At 38.2% G+C, this 18,641-nt stretch overlaps 1 protein-coding gene across 1 annotated transcript in view; it reads right to left on the bottom strand.

Annotated features, from left to right (window-relative positions):
* atp10a (ATPase, class V, type 10A) overlaps positions 1 to 18,641 on the bottom strand; it is a 70,362-nt gene that overhangs the window by 38,869 nt on the left and 12,852 nt on the right. Inside the window, exons 4-9 of the mRNA XM_015394456.1 lie at positions 11,430 to 11,536; positions 11,218 to 11,349; positions 7,668 to 7,798; positions 3,733 to 3,985; positions 3,424 to 3,641; positions 3,150 to 3,344 (exon numbers count right to left, since the gene is read on the bottom strand). Of these exons, the coding sequence (XP_015249942.1) occupies positions 3,150 to 3,344; positions 3,424 to 3,641; positions 3,733 to 3,985; positions 7,668 to 7,798; positions 11,218 to 11,349; positions 11,430 to 11,536 (1,036 nt within the window). The remainder of the gene's footprint in view (positions 1 to 3,149; positions 3,345 to 3,423; positions 3,642 to 3,732; positions 3,986 to 7,667; positions 7,799 to 11,217; positions 11,350 to 11,429; positions 11,537 to 18,641) is intronic.

The following is an 18,641-nucleotide window of genomic DNA, read 5'->3' as shown; positions in this document are numbered from 1 at the left end:
GTAAGCTATCTGATCGTTAACATACGTTAAGTGTAAGTTACTCATAAGCCGTGGCGTCCTATGAGTAACTTGTGCCTAACTTAAGCGTAACTTATCTCCAACGCATATCAACATATTTGACCTGTTCAAGATGACCGCTGAACATCTTTCTAACTTGTAGCTACTGTATAATGGTGTATTGGCAGCATTTTGGTATAAAAGGGGGTTCACAGGACGAAACCGGCCGGTTCTCCTCCGAAATTCATCCCCATCATAAGGTGAGTGAGATGGTGAGTGTGATGGATCCTCCCTGCGTTCATTCCTTTTCTTTTTATTTATTCTTTGTTTTTTTGAGCAGGCGGTGAACAGCAGCTAGGTTAATACCGTGATAAAAGACATCTATCGCGGGCACCTCCGAGTGCATAGCAGCTCCCTTCAGGCGCAGCTGCTCTAACTGGTGCTTTGTAATGACCATGAAATGACGCTTGTGCATAATTTACGTTGCCGTGTGTTATGCATAAGTAGGGCTGTCGCGATAATCAATAAATCAAATAATCATACGATAAATAAAAATAATATACACGTCATTTAATTTATCGGCTATATCGTCTCTACCTGTGTTTTTCTCTTTCCATTGATGACGCTGGATGAAAAGGCTTAACCCCGATGCTATGGAACTGGTTTCAAAGCCGAACGCAACAGCCGCAGTGTGGGAGTATTTCGGATTCAAACCAAATGTCCGAGGCGAACTGCTGTACCTATGTAAGCCAGTATGTCGCATTTGTCATAAAACAGTAGCAACTAAGAGCAGCAACACAACCAACCAACCTACACATGCACCTAAAGCACAACCACTCAGCAAAGTTTCTCCAGCTGGGGACAAAAAGTACAAGCGGTGGCCCGCCTGCGTCTTGAAGTTTGTGACAGTCCACCATCACTGTAGCAATTAATCGACAGGCAGCGTGCAAAAAGGACGCCGCAAAGTGGCGCGCTCTCACAGACAGCGTAGTTCATTTAATGGCTAAAGAGATGCTTCCATTTAACACTGTTGAAAAGCCGGCATTTCGAAAAATGTTGCAGACATTTGATAGACAGTATGAACTCCCCAGGAAAACATACATATCACTAACAGGAATTCCACAACTGTACAGCAGTATTAAAGAGGACATACTGAAGGAGATACAGGCCACACAAACTTAACATGTTGGTATTTCTTGCTCTGAATCTGTCTGACTAAAGCAGCTACAGATCTGCTTAAAGATTGTTGAGGCATCTGGTCTTATTTAAGAATCTGCTTTTGTTACTTTGCATTTTTTTATTTATAAAATGGCAGTTTTGCCTATCTTTTTTAAATTTCTAATGATATGCAGACTTCATTATCTGTACTATTTTGGTTGAATGTAGTTTTTTTATATTCACTGTGGTTTTATCTTGTGTTTAGTTATTATTCAAGTGTATTTTTAGTTAACAGAGACTGAGAGTCCATTTGATTCTTATTTCTCTTTTTATTTTGTTAACCAGTTCCAGTGTTAAGTGTTCTGTTGAAAATAAAGTGTGTTTATCTTTTGCATGCATTATTACGTCATTTCCATTAAATCAGTGTAAAAAGGTTTTCAAACAATATTATTGTTTATCGCAATAATTTTTGAGACAATCGTTCAGCAAAATTTGTTTTGCTGAACGATTAATTGCAAAATTTGTTGGATAAGTTAGGCTATCGTGGGACATAAGTTCTGGACTCTTTATGAATGCGCTACGTATACACCCAAACTTGAAAACATACATAGAAAGTTCAGCGTTTGCCAACATTTTAGAAGATTCTGGGACGTCGGGCAAACGCTGGCTAAAACGGCAAGGTGTGACAGGGCCCTAAGTAACTAAAAGCACCTTTCAGCTATACAGCTGTATTCACCCAAAGAAAAAAATAGTTTTTTTTTAATTTAGACATTTTAGAAATACATCTGTAATTACATTACTGTGTATATTTTTGCTTGGTCAGATATAGTCAGAATTTCACTCTCTCTGCCCTATGCCAGAGCATGTAAACAAAGCGCCGCAATTCCCACTCCCCGCTCAGGAGGATGTTTGCTCATTCGCCCTCAAAGTTGCGCCAGGACGCTTCGCTCAAAATCCACTCTGCACTCCCCTTAATTTTCCTGCCGCTCTGGTGAAATCGCTCCATGCCCGCTCAAATTTTCAGGAGAAGGCATTTTCTGACATTTTTCCTTCATGTAATTATGTCTGGGCCATTGGACACACGTCATTTGATTTAATGATGTGACCGATACATGTGTATTGTCTTATCTAACTGGCTTTTAAATCATCGCTCTGTTTCCAAGCTGTGAACGTAACAGCTCGCTCCATTCATGTTGCCCTACATTTCCTATTTAATTATTAATTTTAAGTTACAAAACTATATTAAAAAAGGTCACTTCGCATCCCATTGCAAATGAGATAATAGCGTATAATGCATGTAAAAAACAGCTCTTACCACAATGATCACTTCATGTAAATTCACTCTGTATTGTTAAGTATAGTTAGTCTATGTTCTTATATTTTATCCCACAATAGGCAATCCTCGCACCGGCCTTTGAATTTAAAACCGCTCTGCGCTCCACCATATTTCTTCTGCTCCGCCTACATGCTCTACTCTATGCTCACCCTTGAGAAAGCTTCCATAACGCAGCCCTTAAAAGGAACCCAAATCATTCAAATCAGCGTGTACCCTCATGTTAGCAGTAGCCTCTGCATCAAGCCAAACAGGAAGGAGTCTGACGCCAGACAGGAAATAGTTCCAGTGAATTTCAAATGAAATTCAACCCACCGACTTAAACTAACTTGACAACTGAAAACATAACAGAAACACAGAAATAGAGGGGCTACTGGAGGATGAAAAGGATATATGGATGATGAGTTTTTCCCCTAGAATTCAGATAATGCTTAAACATGCATGAACTACTTTTTTCCTGCTTCATCTTTCTCCTTTATCAACCATTGCCGTTATCTAAAACAAAATGTAAATATAAAGGAAAATAGTTAAAAGCCTCTCTTAAATGTTGCGATTAAAAAGCTGAGCAGAACAGCATCCTCCCAATTAACAGAAGCATCCTTCTCCAATGTGCCACAAATGCATCACTTCCATCTGACCTGTGGGAGCTGATGAGCCTTACCTTATGCCTGGGCTGATTGGGTGAGGACACCACCACCGTGTTACAGATAGTAAGAGCAATAAAGAAATCGATGATGTCAGAGAGGTCAGAGGGCAGCTGGGACATGGGCTGGCGGTGGAAGCGCATGAAGTCCATCTGACTGCTGCATTCATTGACTTTGTCCAAAAGCTGAGGGTCAGGGGTGATATCTTTCTCCTGTGGGATGGAGAAGGCGGTTCATTAGTGGGGAGCAGAGGGGACAGTGATGGACGTTGGGGCAGAGAGGTTTGCTGACCATGGGGCTGCTGAAGGCGGTGTGCTTAGAGAGGATGCTGGCGCGCTTGGCCTCCGCCCTGCTGCCGGTCCTGCGGTGGGACTTGGTGCTGTGTGAGCGCAGCACTACGCGCCCGCTGTGATGGCTGCCGACGCTGTCCCGTCTGGGCAGGGTGCCTCCGTGGGACAAACATTCCTCCTCCTCAGAATCAATTTCCTGATACATGGCAATTCTTCTTGCTGCATAAAGGAAAACACACCATAAGGAGGCACTTAAAAAAAAAAAAAAAAAACATCTTTTCTTTATGCTGTGCGTGTCTATGTGACTCACCATTGGCATCATGGGAGTACTCCACCCCAGCCACAGTGCACCGTCGGAACACCATCTTGTTTTCCGTCAGCGTCCCTGTCTTGTCGGAGAAGATGTATTGCATCTGGCCCAGATCCTCTGTGATATTAAGTGCCCTGCACTGCAGCTGAGAGTCTGTCTCCTCGTCGTACAGATCCATGTCCTGATGCATGAAGTACACTTGGCAGATCTTCACAATCTCAATCGACACAAACAGTGAGATGGGTATCAGCACCTGGGGGAGGAAAGAGTATTACAGAGATTAATTAGAATTGGGGGCTGCTCAGTGGCGCAGTGAGTAGCACTGACTATATCTGCAGCAAGAAGTTCTGAGTTCAATTTCTGCCCTGGGGTCTTTTTGCATGGACTTTGCATGTTCTCCCTGAGTGTGCGTGGGTTCTCTTTGGGTAATCCTGCTTCCTCCCACAGTCCAAAAACATGACTGTTAGGTTAATTGGCTTTTCTAAATTCTCCTTAGGTGTGTGCATCAATGGTTGGGATAAGCGCGATGGAAAATGGATGGATGAATTTGTCTGGTCCTCGCCCCTATGCAAAAGTAATTTAACAAAGAAAATAATTCATGCTAACAGGTAATCTAAGAGCTTTGCATTTTGGTGCTTCTGAAGTTTATGAGAAGCTAAATAATTATTGCATTATTTTAGACATGTGCATACCAATATTATATTAGCTGTGCTTTTATCCTCATCCAACATGTTAGGTTAGGATATACAGATGGCTCTTTTGGAAAACTTAGGGGAGCATGGTAATAAAACCATGGTGCAAATAGATACTCGGGAATTTTCTGCATCAACAATGCTATCTAAAAGGTAAATATGAAGCAATTTAGTGATAAAGTGGAGCTAATAAGACCAATGAGCCATAAAGATGAGCAGTTTAAGAATAGGGATCTTAGCTTCAAAAGAATATAATTTAAAATGAGGCAAAGTGCTGTTTTTTAAGAAGATACCAAGTGTCAGTGAATACAGCAGTAAGGCTGCCCTGGGATACCTCTGAATTATGAAAGGAATCTGGTAATAACATCCAAGAAAAATATGTGACTCTTTAAGATCCAATTTGCACATAAGAACTGTAATCATATCAAGCAACACAAACTGAAAAAGGTAATAATAAATAAAACAATACTGAATTATGATTTAATAAAATATAATATTGATTTTGATTTTTTGTAAAACAAAAAAAATAATAGAAGAAAATAATTCTAAAAACAAAAAAACAACAACAACAAAAAAACAGACAAGTAGATATAAGTATATTTTTATAAAAGGCACATCAAATATAGGTGGTAATTGGATTGAATTTAAAATAAGGGTGCTGAACTTAGACATAATCTGTGCCAAGTTAAAAACAATTGCAGGCATCTAGTGAAGCATCAATAACCCCAATTTACCGGGTTACAGTAATCTAACTTAGGCGTAAGAAAGTCAAAGGTCAGGCAAAGAACATTAAATAAAAAAAATAATAATGATAAACCAAATTTCTTCATCTGGTTTCAAAGTTTAAGATCTGAAACTGACTCCCAGATATAGTGATGGTAGCTCAATAATTTCTTTAAAATTCTTAAGCCATCCAGGGTTTTATTTTCAGAATGACATTAAACACTGAATAAACTGAGAAACTGTTGACCTTTAAAAACAACAAAAGTCTGTTAGCCATCTAACAAAAATGGAAAAAAAAAAACTTTATTTCATGTTAATAGAGCCAAAGGATAGAACTCGCAAGGAGAAAAAGAAAGGGACCAACAACTAAACCCTGAGGGATTCAACATTCAATTCAAATTCAAAAATACTTTTTCTATCCCAAAGGAAAATTACATTAAGCATTGGATTGAAGTTACTCCAATATAACAGCCCTAGCACCAACAAGCTATTTTAAATAAGAGAGTTACATCTAAAAAACAAGGTTAACATAGACACCAGTCTCACTTGCTAAAGGCAGATTATCAATAACCCTTTAAAGAGCAGGTTTAGTACTGTGTTTAGCTTTATTGCAGAGGGGTCAAAATGTACAAAAGGACTCTGTCCAACTTTTCGGTACTAGACGTTCATCAGGCAAACATTACTAGTTTGTGAGAAGCCCTCTTAAATAGGAAGTGGTTGTTTCCCCACAACCAATCTCCTTTCCTTATGTGAACACAAAACATTGTAAATAAATGCCTTTTAATGCAAGTTGGACAGTGCGCTGGAGTCCTTTTGTAAATTTAGATCCTTTGTCTCCAATGCACATGTCATGTTAAACTCATGTCTGTACTACTCTATTAAATTACAGACTGAGGTCTAAAAAAATAACAAAAAGCATCTAGTCAACAGCATTAGTGTGGTTAAAAAAATGTTAATAATGGGCTACTTGGAGGTGAGAGAAAGGCGCCCTCTTGCCACAAGCAAAGAACGCAGAATACCTGCTCTAAATGCGCCATACCTTTAAAAATGTTGCGTGGGCTAATGAGTGCCCATTTACTGTGACATCAAGATGGTGGCCTATAAAAGATCCATCTGGCCTTAAATCAGTGGCTCATGCAAGTTTTGGGGGTTTTCTTTATTGGCCCATTTTGATCCCCTTAGTATGAACTTTAAGCCCAAAGTGGCTCATGGACGTGCTGCTCAGAAATCTGCAGAACTGTGATAATGTCCATTAAACCTGGACCAACATCTTTGAGAAAGTTTCCAGTGTACCTGTACCATTTTTTTATGGCCATCATATGTGTTTGAAGGCCTACGACGGAGTATTAGGGCCAGGCTAAAGATTATTTTTTTCCCAAAACTAAAGTCGCAACGAGAATAGTCATAAAATTACAAGAATAAAGTCGTAAAATTAAGAGAATAAAGTCGTAACAATACCAGCATAAAGTCGTTAAATTATGAGAATAAAGTTGTGATATTATCAGAATAAAGTTTTATTTTAAGACCATTTTTACAGGAAGCACCGTCTTCACTAAAATGAGGAATGTCGAGCATCATGTGAACTTATACTTTGGCTCTGGTTTGACAAAAAAGGAATTGATGAACACCAGCATCACATTGGGCAGAATGTCAAAGTGGACTCAGGTTGCTGGTTGGTGGCGCGGGTCGGACGTCACATGCTGGTCGGAGCGCGAAGCTTTCTTTCTGAAACGGGTTGTGGTATGATGACTTCATTCCCGTTATTTTCAACTTTTTTCTCGTAATAATCCGACTTTATTCTCGCAATATTATTACTTTATTCTCGAAATAAAAAAATCTCTAGCCTGGCCCTAAAACTCAGTCACAGAAAGCCTGGTAGGCGGAGGCCAAATATAAACTTTTGATTTGCTTTCACTACATTTTTTTATGGAAATGTTTGGGGTGAACTATGAATTGACATTTCCATTGAATTTTTTTTTTGGAAGTTCCAAAGAATGAGTCATAACATCTGAGAGGGCAGTTAGCTCTGCTCACATTCTCCATGCCCCCGAAACAGTGTTTACTTCAGAGAGTTTCAACAGAGCTGCCTGGCAATGCGACTGCTGTTTGTACAGTTAAGCCACATTGCTTTCCACTCTGGCTTCTCATTCATTTCTAAATCAACATTAGATCAAAACCGAGCTGCTGTGTTTTTGACACGGAGCAGGATGACATTTTCAACATGGATCCAAGTTACAAGCCAACAGATCAATAGGTCTCAATGCTACTTTTTATGACATGATCTCATACTGCTGAGGCTTTGTGAGGCATAAAATCAAACAGCTTGGTGAGGTTTTAGGTGAAAATAAGGATTTTAGAGGTATCAAGCACAGCAGCTGCAATAATTTTAACTAGCTGAGTTAAAGCACTGCCTGTGTGCAGTGGAAGAGAACATTTTATAAATACTGATATGGTTGGTCTCTGCAGGTTATCTGAGTTTCACTTAGACTTTGTTTTTCTCCCCTTCTCCTGGTTTCGTACCTGAAAGACGATGATCATAGTGAGGAAGAGATAAATGGCTGACATGATGGGTGATAAGTCTGTCCCTTCAGGACTAAGAACGTCAAACACAGGTCTCTTATCTCCGTACTGAAACATCCACAGCCCATGACCTGGAACAGCAACCGGAGAGGTCAGCAAACAGAGAGGATACAAATAAAAAGATCTAAAAAAAAAAAGGAACAAACGAGAATGATTTCAAAAGGAGTTGGGAGATTTGCCCTCTCACAGATTTCTTCTCTTTAAGGTGTTTTGTCACTTTCAACTCAAACACACAACAGAGAATCTTTGAAAATATAAAATGTAGTTTTAAATATGATAACTTCATTTTTAAGTGTAAAAAGCTATTCAAAATTTTCTGGCTCTAAAGATAGGCCAAAGCCTACCATAATTCAAAACATGTCCAAAAATAAATAAGTTTAGTGTTTAACAAATAAAATATATATTATATATATATATATATATATATATATATAAAAACAAAACTGTTTTCTCACCCCTTGTGGGGTGGTATGTGTCATCCTCAAGCTCGGGTCCTCTACCAGAGGCCTGGGAGTTTGAGGGTCCTGCGCAGTATCTTAGCTGTTCCTAGGACTGCGCCTTCTGGACAGAGACCTAGTCCATCTATGTCTTGTTCCAGTAGCCAATTTGTCATCAACTTGCCCTGGTTCCCTAGCAACTGACGCGGACCTTGTTAACCCGGGCGACGTCCGAGCCAGTATGGCTCTTGTATTTGCGGTTTCACTCATGCCTGAGGTGGGCCACTAAGCACAAAGGACCTTGCCTAAGGGTCCACCTGGATGTCCATGCCGGGAATCGAACCCCTCACCTGTGCCGGAGTCGACAGTGTTACCTACCGAGCTATCCAGTAGCTGATATGGACTGGGTGATGTTTTAGGAACAAAGGTTTGCTGTGTCTCCCAGCACAATCTCAAGAGCATGGAGGAGATTCCAGGAGACGGGCAGTTACTCAAGGAGAGCTGGACAGGGCCGTAGAAGGTCTACAACCCATCAGCAGGACCGGTATCTGCTCCTTTGTGCAAGGAGGAGCAGGAGGAGCACTGCCAGAGCCCTACAAAATGACCTCCAGCAGGCCGCTGGTGTGAATGTCTCTGACCAAACAATCAGAAACGGACTTCATTAGGGTGGCCTGAGGGCCCGACGTCCTCTAGTGGGCCCTGTGCTCACTGCCCGGCACCGTGGAGATCGATTGGCGTTTGCCTCAGAACACCGGAATTCTGGAGAAGCAGTGGAGAACGTTATGCTGCCTGTAACATCGTTCAGCATGACCGGTTTAGTGGTGGGTCAGTGATGGTCTGGGGAGTCTGATAGAATTTAAAAAGAGAACATGTCCTAGCTTCTCTTCATTGCTTTCCACCTTAATCCAGAATAAAATTCATAATCCTTCACACATATAAAGCCTTAAATGGCCAAGCTCCATCTTATATCAGATATCTGATTGTACAGTATGCTCCTAACAGAGCACTTCACTCTCAATCTGCAGGTTTACTTGTGTTCCCTCAAATTTCTAAAAGTAGAATGGGAGGTTGATATTTTAATTGTCAGGTTCCTCTCCTGTGGAACCAACTACCAGTTTTAGTCCGTGAGGCAGACAGGCTGTCTACTTTTAAGGCAAGGCTTAAAATTTTCTTTTTTGATAAAGCTTATAGTTACAGTGGCTCAGGTTATTCTTAGTCATCTCTGTAGTTACATTGCTATAGGCTTAGACTGCTGGAGGACATAGGGACAACTTTTTATCATTCTGTCTCTATTCTCTTGTGCTGCAATATTTAACTTTATGCTTTCTCTGCTTTTTCTAATCATAGCAGCTTGATCTGGTCTGTTCCTGTTTGGCTGTGACACTATCCTAGAGAGAAATATCATCTGTGATGCTGCCATCAATACCTTTGTTTATAGATGTTTGAGATTAGCTTGTATCTTTCCTGGACAGGAAAACCTCTGTAGCTATTTAACAGCTACATTTTATATTTCTGCTTCTTTCTGTATCTCTGCTTCTGTGTCATTGAACCCTTGTCACCCTCGGCAGATGGACGCTCATACTGAGCCTGGTTCTGCTGGAGTTTGCTTCCTGTTAAAGGGAGTTTTTCCTCTCCACTGTCGCTACAAGCATGCTTAGTGTGAGGGATTGCCTGCAAGTCAATGATTTGATGCAATCAGCTTGGTGAGTATGACATAATGGAATAATTGCAAATCTTGTATTGGAAAGTAAGCTTGTATGAACGATGCAAACAGCTATTTTTAAACAGAGCGCGCACGAGGAGAAATGGCTCATGCATTATGTTGCATGCATTTAACAGGGGTTCCCACTCGGGAGCTGATACAGGGTTGTTCAAGCGCTTTTTTTTTTTTAAGTGAAGAGGGCAAGTCTTTTCATAAATTTGCATAAATCCTCCTCTATACCTTTAAATAACATCTTCCAATCTGGAAAAGGCTTCACATTAATGTTTAAAGTTTGGGAAAGATGTTTACTGCAGTGAGAGACACAAATGAGGAAACAGCAAGGAACCTTCTTTGAAGAGATCAGCCGAACAAAAGTGATTCAGAAGCGTCATGATGACTCAGTCAAGAGGCGACAAAAGAACCAATTACATCTACAGCACTGTAGGCCACATGTATCTTAATTTAAGATCAGAGTGAGTTAACAATAAAAATGAGACAAGGGCAAAAATTGCCCATATGAAATGTCGAAGATGAGAAGCCCCGATGACCAGAAAAAGCAAAGCAAGGTTAGTCTTAATTTGCCTTCCAAAAACCTAAAAATCCAATAGATTTAGTATAAAACGGGTTCACATGAGGAAACCGTCTCCTCCATACTTCATCCCCATCATAGGGTGAGCGTGAAGGTGAGCGTGATGGATCCTCCCTGCGTTCACATTCACAGCCGTGACCATCAAATTTCCTGGCAGACATGATGCTGAATCTGCTGCGACTGCAAACCTTCTTTGTTTCTTTTTCTTTTCATTTATTCTATTTTTGAGCGCGGTGGTAAACAGCCGCTAGGTTAATACTGCGATCAAATACATCTTTTTATGCAGGCTCCCCTCAGCAGCAGCGATGCGTCTGAGGGGAGCAGCTTTAAGTGATGCTTCGTTAGGCTTTCGTTGGACATAAGTTCTGGACTTAATTTGGGTACACTATGTATACGCCCAAAATAAAAATAAAATACATAGAAAGTTCAGCATATGCCGGCGTTTTAGGAGATTCTGGGACGTCGGGCATACGCTGACTAAATCAAAAAGGTGTGAAAGGATCACGATCACATTTTTTTGTGTTCTACATTTCATTTAAGCAGTAAATTTTGATTAATAACGTGAAAGAGTTGAAGGTGAATTATTGAACTAAACTAAACCAAACCATTTTTTCCATTATAAAATTATTTATGATTTTATCATTGAAATGTGACAAAACCTTTTTAAAGTTGAACCATCTGTGGTAGGGCAAATGTTTTTTTTCCTTTCACTGCATGAAATAAATTGGTGTTAAGCAACTCAGAGTATAATTGATCACATACCAACAGCAGCAAACAGGCACATCACCAGCAGGATGATGACACACCAGAACACGTCCACATTCATCTGCCTCTCCAGCTTGCTGCGCTTGTATCGCGGGCCGTTGTTGTTCAGCATGGCTTTGGTCTCATGACCTGCAGAGATACGAGGCGTGTTGGTCACAGGTCTTAAATGAAGTGTGACTCAGTACAACAGCCACTCTGTGGAAGCTGACCAGCATAAATGACTATTCCCACAGCTTCCTCCGTGTTGCGGACGGTGCAGCCTCTCAAGAGGAGGTTTTCCTTGTAAAGTGCGTCTCTTCTGCCACTTCGGTGGATTCTGAAAAAGTGGAGAGAGCATGAAAAAAAATGTGCCCAAATTACAGAAAACAATCATAATTTTTTTAGGTGAAAAATAATTATATTCTTTATTCCTTCCTGACTGGAAAACAGCAGTTTATTCTTCCAGGGTGCTCTAAGCCAGCCCCAGTACGGGCCAGTACTCCCTGCACTGCAAAAAGAGTCTAAAAGGAGGTAAACATTTGTTTAAATAAGTGTAGATTTAAATTATTTTGCAGTGCGGGGAGCTGTGAGACACCACGTGGGGGGACATAAACATGCATGTCCAATGAAATAAGTGAATGCAACATTTATTTAGTTTACTGCATGATTTAAATATTAAATAAACAATATAAAATACACAATTAAATAATTCAATGTAACATTATTAAATAAAAGTACATTAAAAACATCAATTAATTATTATTTTAATTAAATTATTTAATTATTATTCAATTCAAACTTAATAAAATGACTTCACTCGTTTTTTTTTAATCAGATCCCTAGTTGTCTGTTCGTGTATTTCAAGGGGTGCATGAAATATTTTATTTCTCAGGTGATAAAATAAAACAGGGCTTGGATCTGTAGTACTTTGTGAGGACCCAGCTAAAAAATAAAACAAGCCCTTTACAATCGAAAAGTAAGTTTTTCTTTTATGATTGAGTTCACCTTCAGCTGTGCTCCACTCAAAACCACGCAGAAGAGCAGACTGGATGTGAGAAACAGCCTGGTATCTGCTGTTTTCCACATCTAAGCTCATCGAAGCAGCTCAGGTGTCATGAGTATTGGAAGAAAAAAATAAAAAGAGTAAAACAAATGGACTGAATCTGCAGGAACAGCACCTGCCCCATTCTTCTGTTTGGCTAATGCTGTTTTAGAGCGCTCTTTTGCTACCATTGGCTGACAAACGCAGGAGGGATTTCGATTGTCTTTTTAAAATATATTTACCATCAATTTATTTTCCAGTGATTTTTTTTTTTTTACCCACAGGCAATCGCTATGAGCCTGAAATCGGGCCTGGGGCCAGAGTACTTTAATCCCTGTTAATATTAATAGAAAATATGTCAGATAAAAAAAAAAAAAATAGAAATATGTAGGAAGTAGGGGTGTAAANCCTTCCTGACTGGAAAACAGCAGTTTATTCTTCCAGGGTGCTCTAAGCCAGCCCCAGTACGGGCCAGTACTCCCTGCACTGCAAAAAGAGTCTAAAAGGAGGTAAACATTTGTTTAAATAAGTGTAGATTTAAATTATTTTGCAGTGCGGGGAGCTGTGAGACACCACGTGGGGGGACATAAACATGCATGTCCAATGAAATAAGTGAATGCAACATTTATTTAGTTTACTGCATGATTTAAATATTAAATAAACAATATAAAATACACAATTAAATAATTCAATGTAACATTATTAAATAAAAGTACATTAAAAACATCAATTAATTATTATTTTAATTAAATTATTTAATTATTATTCAATTCAAACTTAATAAAATGACTTCACTCGTTTTTTTTTAATCAGATCCCTAGTTGTCTGTTCGTGTATTTCAAGGGGTGCATGAAATATTTTATTTCTCAGGTGATAAAATAAAACAGGGCTTGGATCTGTAGTACTTTGTGAGGACCCAGCTAAAAAATAAAACAAGCCCTTTACAATCGAAAAGTAAGTTTTTCTTTTATGATTGAGTTCACCTTCAGCTGTGCTCCACTCAAAACCACGCAGAAGAGCAGACTGGATGTGAGAAACAGCCTGGTATCTGCTGTTTTCCACATCTAAGCTCATCGAAGCAGCTCAGGTGTCATGAGTATTGGAAGAAAAAAATAAAAAGAGTAAAACAAATGGACTGAATCTGCAGGAACAGCACCTGCCCCATTCTTCTGTTTGGCTAATGCTGTTTTAGAGCGCTCTTTTGCTACCATTGGCTGACAAACGCAGGAGGGATTTCGATTGTCTTTTTAAAATATATTTACCATCAATATTTTCCAGTGATTTTTTTTTTTTTTACCCACAGGCAATCGCTATGAGCCTGAAATCGGGCCTGGGGCCAGAGTACTTTAATCCCTGTTAATATTAATAGAAAATATGTCAGATAAAAAAAAAAATAATAGAAATATGTAGGAAGAGGAAAGAATTTAACCTCTTTCACAGTTAAAATTAACAAGATTAGTAGTAGAGCTGACCTAATTTGAAAGCTTAAAATGAACTCTTATCGGGTTTAAGTTAGTGCAACTTTTTCCCCCACTTGATCCTCGTTGCAAATGGGTAAAAAGAAAATAGTGGTTAGAGCAGTGGGCTTGTGTTCTGAGAAGGTTGCAAGTATCCGGTTTGATCACCACAGACTGCCACTCTGGATAGCTGAGAAAGACCCTTAACCCTCCACACTGCTCCCTTGGCGGAGCACAATGTCACACAATGGATTGTTAAATGCAGAGAGTTAATTTCTCTAAGATTTTCTCTCTGACATCATTAAAGTTTAATTTCTATTTTTATATATATGTATCTATCTATTATTCAATAACCATTGATTGCGACTGATATTAAAGGCTTCTTCTCATGATAGGTTTTGTTGTTTAAAATGCTTCAGTGTTTGTCTGCATTTGTAGGTACCAACCTTCAGCCAAAACCAGTCGTCCTCAGAGGTCCAACAATCACTAAATTTTGTATGTTTTTGTTTTCACACACTCTTGTTTTAACTGCAGCTGTTCTGTAACAGACCTCAGACGTTTGTTAGATAACACCATGGCGAAGACAGAGGCTTCCTCTAACTAGTTTAACACACTGCTTCCTCCGCTCTGTTGAAGTCACGGTACTATCAGGATGTTTACCAACAACCAAATTCCTGCTTTGACCTCCGACACCAAATCAACTAACACGTCTCCGCTGTTACAGATTAATAACAGAGTTTCCCTGAACTCTGAGCTGCTAGTTCACACACAGCTGAACCAAGTTCATGGTTAGCACTGATAGAGAAGCAGATAACACCCTCAGAGATTGCTCTCTCTCTCTCTTAAGAGGGAGGAAAGATTAGGCAGGGTGTCACTGACCGTAATGTAATAAAGCACCGGTGAGCCGAGGCGCTGAGCTCTACTGTAGCCTGGCAACTGAATACCTGCAGCATCTGGTCTCCTTCTGAGCAAAGAATACATGTCATAGTTCCACAGATTAAGCCAATATATCGGATGTGTTGATGCTGTGACACGGTGAAACAGGGAATCCAGTTTCTGCTAATATTCTGTTTATACCCCAGTGTAGATGTGTTCTGATGAACTCACGTGAATAAAATAAAGAAAATCTTTTTAAGGAAAAAAAAAAAGTCAGTTTGGTATTTTCGCTTTTCGCAGATAAAACTGATAACTCTTATCTGCACTGTACACTCAAAGCCCTGTTTTGCTTCAGAAGTATGTTTAAGGTTAATTAACCAACCATCAAATTAATCCAGTTAAATTCATTCATATAGTGCTAATATCCAATAAATGGGTGATTCTCAATCTACAGTTAAAGGTATAATGGAGGATTTTCAAAAAATTTTGAAATAGACCTGCCCTCTCCTTAAAAAAAAAAAAAGAAATGCACATGCACAACCCTGTACCCGCTCCCCAGAGGAAACACCTATTGAACGCGTGCGAGAGCATGCACAAGCCTATTTCAACTACTTTCCAAAAAATGATTTGCAATTTTTCCACTATGTCAGACTCATCACCGGTAAGTGAAAATAGGAATGAGCACGTAGGAGGGTCTTCTGTAAACATATCACCAGAATGATTGACAGTTAGGAGGACCACTAATCTAGATGATCCACCCGGAAAAAGAACATTCTCCATACCTCTAAATTTGGTCATGTTTTTCAGATCCAATTCATTTTTTCAGAAATATTTAGATTGGTTCTATTTCATCACAATGTGTAGAAACATTAAATGATAGTATATCATATTATATCATATATAATATTACATTTTATATAGAGCTAGATATTACAATGTTTCGCATTCCTTTTTTGTTTTGTACATAGAACATGCTAATCTGTTTTAGAGATTATACTCAAAAATACACACTATAATATTGTTTTTTTACATTATTATTTGTACATTAAAATTAAATTAGCTGTTTTGAGATGATGATCAATAAACCTACTCTTGGCTTTGCAAAACAAGTTTTCATGAAGCCCACTTTGTTATCCTGCCAATAGCTCTCCTCTCACATGACAACTGATGTCATTACAAGTAGACAAATATTAAAAAATAGTTATAAGGTGCATTTTGTGGTGGAAATGACAGTGATCCCTTAGGACAGGTAATATAATTATAAAAAAAATAAAATACCAGTGTATCCTTCAAAGTAAATGATAAGTTTAAATTCATAATAATAAGGAATTTCTGTGTCACTTGTCAATAAAATTGCTGAAATCAAATTTAGTATCACTCTTATGAGGGAAGGAAAGTAACACACCTGACCAAGGGACAAAGGACATAATGGCAAAAACATGACTATAAAAATTGTAGCTTATACAATATAAATAGTAATTTATCTATTATGAATGCTTTATCAGTTTATCTTTATGTCTAGCAAGAGCGTTGTGAATAAAAAAAATGACAAACATGTATTGTTTTTTTTTTTTTATATCTGTCTGGGAAACAAATTCTTTGATAGTTGGAGAATCACTCAAATGTATCCTGAAATATAAAACTCCACTCAGTAAGAAAGGGACTTAAAAGTCAACATTTCATGTTTGGATGCTAACAGAGCCAAGCTGACCTGAAATGATCTAACTAAAGCAGACCAATCAGAGCCAATGGGCTTTTTTTAAGGTGGGTAACCGTCAACAACTTATGTTTTTACAGGAAACATGTAAACAAGTGAAGGTTTTGGGCTGATTCATCTAAACTTTACAGCTGTTTGAAATGTGTCAGCCTGGTGGATGATGCAGATTAGTCAGTCAATGTTTTCCGTGGCCAACATCTGTTTGATTGAGGGCTGAAACAATTAATCGGATTAATCATGATTAACCTATTTTTTTAATAATCGTCAACTAATTTATTAATGCATTAATAATTAGCAGGAGTACAGAGACTGTAAAATATGTCTTTAGCTGACAGAGCAACCCACTTAGAGCAGTTATTATATCAAAATTTAAAAATTTTAACATTTTGCATTTAAGATAAAAAAAAAAAATAATGCTTTCGTCAATCTGCTCTATCCAGAACTCCTCAGTGGAAAAGTTATAATTTCAAATGTTTTATATTCAGAAAAAGTCTTCTTTAAGAAACCTTTTGCTATCCGATTATTTGTCTAAAATATAATCGTCAGATTAAAAGACTTGCTAAATAACAGTTTGATCGTATTTATTCTTCAGTTTTTGAATTTTAACTTTCAGTGTAGTTCACTATCAAGATATAGTCCATCTGTTTACAATAATCCAAGTCTAATACATGGTTGTTTTCTGGCTTTGGCGCAGCTAGGTGTAGATGTCACACCATTTAACCAGTGGTGATCCCATCAGATCCTCCATCCATTGAGTGTGAACGGATCAACCAACCTGGTTCCTTCCATTAAAGTTTACTTTTTAAATAATTGTCCCGCTCCTGAAAAGCTAATAACTTTATATTCATTTAAATCAGATCTTCTACAAGCTAACATATCTAGCCAGATACCACTGCTCAGAGGAATCTTTCCGCCTCCAGCTGTGAGTCACAATGTTTACCAACTAAATAAGCGCTCTATGCTATTTGACGATCTGGATGTTTGGTACTGTAAATAAGACAGTTTAGACATGTTTATTTATTTATTTTTTACCCAATAAACAGTTTTTGATGGTTAGTAAAAGAACAACATCCATGTTCAATCATTAAATCAGACTATTCTGACCTTTTAAAAAGAAAGGTTTGTTTTATGATGTTCTTTATGTTCTGAACTGTTCTGGTGGCGATCTTTTTATTGTACAAATGTGTAATGACGACAGTTTTATCACGTAACACCTCCACACTAACCTAGATTATAGAATACAATGATAAAAACGTTGATGAGAAAGATGAGAAAATGCAGCTTCCCATCCTAAAGTTGACTTGTAGCTTTTTTTTTTATATGCAAGCACAAACATCTTGCCTAATTTGCAGCCATAACCACATCAAAAACAGGCTGAATGGATCCTTTGCTTCTGTTTTTAGCAGAAGCAAACTTGGAACCTCTCAACTTGCCTGAAAAAACAAACATACAAAAAAAGAAAACCACAAAGGTAATTTCCAGAGAATGTTTAGTTAAAAGAAAACTAAATTTAAATAATGTATAATAATTTAACAATAATAACAAAGCATATCTTAAGACTAAATGTATATGACAGTGTGTCCTCTTACTGAATATCAAAGTAGGGAAGCTATTCTGAAAGTACTTTATTCTGACGTAAAAAAAGGCTTGATGCCTCGGCTTTCACACAAAAAAACCTTCACTATGATTCTGTTTGTATGGGGTGATTTTTGCTCTATTGTTGTTGCAAGCAAGGGGCACATTTTGTAAACAGAAATTTAAAACAAATACTTTTTGAATGGAAATAAAAAACAAAAAAAGAAAACAAATGCAATCCATAATTGAAACTTTGAATTAGAGCATGTGAGCGTAGCGGAAGAAATACGGTGGAGCGCAGAGCGATTTTCGATTCAAAGATCAGAGCGAGGATTTCGCTCCGCTCCAGTTCGCTCTAATGCGTTCACAATCAATCAATGGAATAGACTTTATTTAAATTCATGTTTGACTTAAAGCCTAGACCAATGTCTATGCTGTAGTCTGTGCCTATAATCTGTTATAGTCTATTTTTCCAACTATACCACGGAATCGCAAAGACGAGGATTGCATATTGTGTCATAAAAAGTGGGATAAAATATCATAAAAACATACACCAACTATACTTAACAATACAGAGCGGGTTTACATAAAGTGATCGTTGTGGTAAGAGCCTGTTTTTGATCACACACATGCATCATAAGCTATTATCTCATTTGGGATGCGAAGTGACCTTTTTTAATACAGTCTAGTAAAATAAATTAATAATGAAATCAGGGTTCCTACAGCATAAGTTAAATTTAAGACTTTTTAAGACTTTTTAATGCCACTTGAAATA

This window comes from Cyprinodon variegatus, unplaced genomic scaffold (genome assembly GCF_000732505.1).
Source record: "Cyprinodon variegatus isolate N-32 unplaced genomic scaffold, C_variegatus-1.0 Scaffold686, whole genome shotgun sequence".
In the NCBI taxonomy this organism is placed as follows: Eukaryota; Metazoa; Chordata; class Actinopteri; order Cyprinodontiformes; family Cyprinodontidae; genus Cyprinodon; species Cyprinodon variegatus.
The sequence above is the reverse complement of the archived record's forward strand: the minus strand, read 5'-3'. Positions and strand labels throughout refer to the sequence as shown.